Raw genomic sequence first — 6,201 nt, 5'->3', positions numbered from 1 at the left:
TATAATATAATAATAAATTCTACCAGGATTCGGATCCAATCCAAATCCATGATGATGAAGCTAGTCACTGTCCGGGACTAATCAAATACAGGCACGACCAGTGGGTACCTGGGTTCTGTTTCGCAATGGGAGAGTATCCGCTTAATGTATCTGAGGTGAAGTGCATGCTGAAGGGATTGGGACTGAGCTGGGATCATGGATTTTTAAGCTCAAGCTTAGTTGTTATTGTAATTTCATAAGCTTGTTTTTTTCACCATAAAAATTTACCCGTTTAACGTTCGCGCGTGTGGAATTTTTAGCGGTGTTCAGAGGAACCACCCCCCCCCCCGGGGGGTAAAAAATCACATGCGACAGAATCTAAATCAGCAACATCTGCGCTATGTTACATTGGCTACAACAAAGTTCATGAAAATTGTGTCATCTGGGCTTCTCACAAAATATATGTACTTACATTTTTGTGCCAAATTTATAAAACCATTCATCGCTGAGTGCCTGCCACCATGAAGTCTTGCAGCAGCTACTTAGCAGAGGCACAGGAAAGAAACCTCCCTGCTGGATGCGACTTATGCTGCTGAAGCCCCACGTGCCATGACTGCAAGGCCCAAATCACTTCTAGTCAGATAATAATGGTCTTGGATCATAAGGTCACACTTACGGTTTGGATGTTAAGGAAGCCATCCCAGTTCACAGGCCAGAGCAAGTTCCTTCAGTTTACTAATCATGACCAAGATTATATCATTGTTTACCCCCAAATCCCGAAATGAAATCATTACTCCACTTCCAGGAGATTTATATTTAAAAGAGAAGTGATCTGTCAATATAGACAAAATAGACTGATTTTCAAAGATGAAACTTCAAAGCTTAAAATCTGATTTGGGGTAACTGGAAATCATCAATCCTCTACGGGATCCTCCATTAGAGAGTTGCTTTGTTTCCTGGATCTAATTATACAAGAGTCGCTCCAAAGGAGTTGCGTAATGTTGAAGCAGGCCTACCTTCCTCAAGGGAGATCTCGGGGTTCTCCAACAAAGCAAATCTGAATCCAACTTCGGGCTGCAACAAGGACCATAGACTTCCAGTTAAACAATCAAGTAAAGCTAGCAAGAAGAAACCAGGCAATGGATCCATTTCAACTATATTTAATTCAACGGGATAGAAATACTGGGGAGAAAATTAGAGGTACAGGACAACCAGATCGTATTGAACCATCAGTAACATGCCTTGTTGAAGTTTGCAGTTTCTTGACATGGCAACAACACCGACCCTACCTATGCATACGTTTTGTTAACCCTTTAAGTTCAATGCTAGGAACCATGTTAAAGTAAGGCTTGAAGTGTTTACAAGAGGCTGGTTGTATGAAAATATATTCAAGTGATGAGTTTAACATCTCAATGGATCAATGGCAAATTTCGAAGTTGATTGTTTCGTAGCTTCTACCAAAGATACGAAGTTCCGTTGAAATAGTCATTTCATGGATGATTGAGCCAATTTTTCATCCATAGTTATCATACCTTCGGTAGTAAACAATGCTCGCTCCATTCATTTACATCAGATAGGAAGATATGATTGAGCTCGGCAGCAGCATTTTCCAGTCGAAGATTGAAGAATATTCATTTCCGAAAGAGCGTTATAAGCAGGAAACTGATGGGACGCATTGGAAGAAAATATCCAATCCAGAAAATGCTAGGGAACACAACTCAAGTACAACGTCTATAATTTGGAATTTCTAACCCACAAAGAGACGCACTTCTAAGACATGGTTATATCTTCATATTATGAAGTAGCGTAAATAATGATAACAAAAGAAAAGATAATGATAACAAGCAAAAGAACGCTACCTCTTCTCATTTTGGGCGGCTTTGGTACAGTTGTTAGAGCTGGTGGAGAAAACACATGGTTCACTAGCATAGCTATACGTCTCAGAACAGGTGTAATTTGGGATGGATAAAACAAATTCTTTCTGTTGTTGAGTGCCCTCGAATACCAACTGAGATAGATCTGGAGAATGTAACTTCTTCTTATGAATCCAGAAAGTTCGAGGGAAACATTTTGATTGATAGTCTGAATCAGGGTTTGATGAAACTAGGTGTGCATAATCAAATCCCTCTTCCTTGGAGGAATCAACACCAGAACTTGAGGTCCTTGAAGTCTCTTGACATGAACTATTCAACAAATTCTTCCTTGAGCTCAGCAAATTTCCTTCACCATCTCTCAATGCTGTTACTACCTCCATTCCATGATAAGAGTCAGGTTGTTGCATCTGAGATCCACAATCAGATTTACAAGTTCTATCCTTCATCATGGCTTTCTGCGAGGTGTGATCAGTGTAGTCTGGTTCACTTCCTTGTTCATTATCTGAGAGCGCCTTTCGATGAATTCTACGGGAACAAGTGAAAAAACTGAAAGATGACCTCTTCAACTTGGCATATGTAGAATCAGAAGTGCAAGGTACATGATTGATCCTGAGCTCTATGTTACAACCCAGTATGAGCTGCAGGGAACTGGCAATCATTTTCCACGACTTCTCAGCCCTATATACGTAGTTGCGATGCTGGAAATCCAATTCAGCAATTGCTAGACCTAGAAAGGGGTAATTTTCGTTCATTAGATTGGTGCAACAGGTTAATATACGATACCAGTTCAAGATATGAATAGCTGATCAAGAATATGGAAAAGCATTAGAATATGATGTCACAATGTTGAGGTGATCATAAATAAACAACTAGGAGACATCCCTTTCTGTAATAAACTAATATTAATTAGATATTAGAAGTTCCTTCAAAAGAATAAAAAAGTCCCGCTCAAAACATGCAACAAGAACAAGCACAAAATACACTGACCGGAACAGGGGACCAGATTATACTATTATTTATATATGGTGAGTTTAGAAGATGAATGGGGAATGATAAACAGATGTGATAAAGAGAGTATAGACATACCGCGATCAACACACAGAGAAGACAACTTCCCCTGTTTCCTAAGAAAAGTCTTGAGTCTGTTAGATTGACATGACTCTGTCGCTTTATGCCATATGGAACTTAATGCGTGATCCTGTTGTCCTAATCTAAACAACTTGTTATCATACTGAGCAGAGGCAGGATGCTTCCGGCTATCCCCTGTAGATGATGTACTGCAGAAATCACCATCTGTGTCCATTTAAAGGCAAGCTTAGAAACGTACACCTCGTAAAACTATTTTAATTCTAAATACTCATCCGCATCACCCCCAATAAGGAGAAACAAAATAAAAATGTGATAAGGCATCAAAACTAATCAATGCCGCAACACACCTCCATTGCATGCATATCTCAATTTCGTATCACTTGCTTCGACAGAAGAATGTTCTGCAGAGCTTAACTGCAGAAGAGCTACCGTGAACCATGTTGTTTGATTCTTGGAAATCCGTAATTGCTTCTCCGTTTCAGAAAGTATTCTCAACGCATGATTTAGTTTTTGAAGGTCAGCTTCAGCTATGATGGCGAAATTGTAAAGCCAGACAATTAGGCAAGCATAGTATGAGATAAACATCAAACGGCCAACTTAAACTGATTGGCATGCTATACTAAGAAGCACTTACATTTGCGTCTATTGGAAAACCTCATTCTGATTTCAGACCCGCTATCATCACATTTCCCTGCAAGGATGTCCATAATGAGATTTGCCAGCTGTGATATAAGTTGTAAAGGGTCCACTCTTGATCTCATTAACTCTCGCGCTCTTTTAACTGTATTTGAAGTGTCGGAAGACAGAGCCAGATCCAGTAATTCAAGCAATTCGTCGTCAGAGATGATACCAGTCTGCCAAGCAACAGAAAACAAGACTGAGCACCAGTTCTTTTTCTTCTTTTTTTTTTTTTGGTATTTTTTGGGTGGGGGGGGGGGAGGTTAGGTGTCAGGAATAATAGCATAATACTTACAAGTTCATGGGCTAAGGAAATTGTGATTTTTTTACCAAGCAAGCTCAGCTGATCAAGCATGATTTCTGCATCCCTAAGTGAACCACAGGATTTAGCAGAGATGAAGCCCAAAGCCTCCTGTTCAAAGTCAAGACCTTCTTCTATGCAAATTTTTTCCAATCTGCTTGCAATGTCAGCATCTTTTATCTTAGGGAAGTGATACCTCTGGGCCCTGGAAACTGTACTTCGGGGAAGTTTGTCCAGATCTGGAGTGATCATAATAAGGACCACATGCTGAGAAAGGCTCTCTAGGCTATTCAAAAGACTTGCCCATGCCTCCCCCGTGATCAACTGGCACTCATCAACAATAAATATCTTAAAACGTGAAGAAACTGGAGGGATGCTTGCATTTTTAACAAGGGATTTTATCTTGTCAATACGATTAAGTTTCACAGAATCAACTTCTTTAACATCTTTACTTCTACCAGAAAAGAACAAAACGCACTCTCTGCAAAGACCACATGGCCTTTCCTCCTCGAGGGAGAGACAATTCAGGGCAGCAGCAAAAATCCTGGACGCAGATGTCTTGCCAGTACCACGAGGACCATGGAAGAGATAGAATGAGGTTACCCTTCCCTTAAAGATGGCGCCCAAAAGAGACCTCGCTACCACATTTTGCCCAACCAAATCACTAAAAGATTTTGGCCTAAATTTCATACATAAACTTCTTGGAGTTTCAAAATTTGGACTGATTTCACCGCCAATGTGTCTCATGTTTTTATGTCCATAAAGAGCCGTCTCATCTGTGTGCCAGGATATCAGAGGACGGTCTTCTATATCAGAATATACATTTGATTCTCTAAACCTTGGCGATTTTGACCAACAACAGCTTATTCCACATCCATGGTGATTATCATCTCCAATATCTACATCTTGATTCATGTTCGTCGAAGAACTATAAGCTGAGAAGGCTTCACCGACTGAAAGGCATGGACTACCCCCAAGACCTGCAATATCGCCCAAAACTTCGGATGATTTCACTTGATTCTTGCCTAGAGTTTTTCTAGTCAACATAGAATGATCAATTGTCCCTAACTTTGATGACCCAGAAGTTGCCTCGTTGCTGGGAGGAATAACAGATGCTATATCTAATTCCTTACGTCTATGGTTGCTATAGCAGCCATCACTTGTCGACTTAATACCGGAATTGACTTCCTGATTCAAATTAGAGTAAGCTAGTTCTTCATCCTGCTGGCCTTCAGGACAAGACTTCAGTTTAGAGTTGAAATGGCCACAGTTCAATTCAAAATCAGCAGCATCGTGCTCTCTGCGCATGCTACAACTCAAATTCTTCGACCTTAATGCACCATTATCATCAGAATCACAAGCGCGAGAAGCGTCCAAGAACCGCAGAGAAATCCCATTGCCCGAACTGTTTTCCCAGTGCAGATTATCAATCGAAGAACAGAGTTTGCTCATAGAATTCGTAGATGGATCCCTCAATGACCTGACTCTCCTCAACGCTACAAGAGTTTTCGAAATAGGAACATCAACTGAATGCCGCCTCCCATCCATCATCGTCTTCAATAAATCAATAAATTATATAATATACAATCAACACCTGCTCCAAACAACGCAATCCAAACCTAGAAGAGAAGAGTCTGGTCAAAGACAACACAAGCAAAAAGCCACAAAATGAAACACAGAATCAACCAATCATAAACTTAATCGCAATGAGGAATCTCATTCAAGTTTGCATTGTAGCTCATAATATCCTTTTCTCACTCCCTTTTACAGCCAACTACTTCCACTTCTCACTGCAACCTTGCAATCACCATCCAAGCTGGAAATGGACATCCGACACTGAATATAGAGTGTATAGGAAAATGTAGTATACCTTTGATCAGAGCAAAGCGCAGTACAACGCCATTATTATCTCTTCTGACCTCCAGAGCAATCTATGCTGTTCCCATTGCACCCCCAGTGTAGAACTGAAAACAAGACAGAGAACCGGAGGGAAGAGAGAGTAAGGAGAGAATCTGGAGTTCAAATTTTAATGATATAAAATAAGGGAGATGAGAACAAACAATGCGAAACGACAAAAGTTGAAAAAATCCACACCTGCAAAAAATAGAAAAATATCAAAACTACTGTATTCTTCGAAACTGACGAAGACAACAACGGAAATGAGGTAGCGTAGAAAACGGGACAATGCTTGAGAAACCCTAAGTTGGAAACAGAGGCCTTGGTGGCGGTGCCTGTTCGCATTGGATAGCAGGAGCTTAGGGAATGAGCTCCAGTAAGAGA

The 6,201-nt window shown here is 40.5% G+C and overlaps 1 protein-coding gene across 2 annotated transcripts; it reads right to left on the bottom strand.

Annotated features, from left to right (window-relative positions):
- Positions 1–376: 376 nt before the first annotated feature.
- On the bottom strand, positions 377–5,469 carry LOC114747608 (protein STICHEL-like 2). Of its 2 annotated transcripts, XM_028935961.1 has the most exons (7): positions 3,916–5,469; positions 3,577–3,796; positions 3,290–3,469; positions 2,940–3,146; positions 1,839–2,580; positions 996–1,053; positions 377–592 (listed from the first exon to the last, which is right to left on the bottom strand). In XM_028935961.1, the coding sequence occupies exons 1-7, from the start codon at positions 5,467–5,469 to the stop codon at positions 518–520; spliced, it is 3,036 nt and encodes a 1,011-aa protein (XP_028791794.1). In that variant the 3' UTR covers positions 377–517. The 2 variants fall into 2 exon arrangements, with proteins under 2 accessions (XP_028791794.1, XP_028791795.1); XM_028935962.1 differs by lacking the exons at positions 377–592; positions 996–1,053 and adding an exon at positions 1,667–1,726.
- Between the last annotated feature and the right edge of the window lie 732 nt (positions 5,470–6,201).

Source organism: Neltuma alba, unplaced genomic scaffold (genome assembly GCF_004799145.2).
Source record: "Neltuma alba isolate B1F8T4 unplaced genomic scaffold, ASM479914v2 tig00005383_pilon, whole genome shotgun sequence".
NCBI lineage: Eukaryota > Viridiplantae > Streptophyta > Magnoliopsida > Fabales > Fabaceae > Neltuma > Neltuma alba.
The sequence above is the reverse complement of the archived record's forward strand: the minus strand, read 5'-3'. Positions and strand labels throughout refer to the sequence as shown.

Coding starts and splice junctions, on each gene's coding strand:
- LOC114747608 (XM_028935961.1), bottom strand. CDS start 5,469: ATGGATGGGAGGCGGCATTCAGTTGATGTTCCTATTTCGAAAACTCTT. Junction 2,581..2,939: donor TTCTCTGTGTGTTGATCGCG/GTATGTCTATAC, acceptor ACCCCTTTCTAG/GTCTAGCAATTGCTGAATTG. Junction 1,054..1,838: donor GCCGCCCAAAATGAGAAGAG/GTAGCGTTCTTT, acceptor TCCTTGTTGCAG/CCCGAAGTTGGATTCAGATT.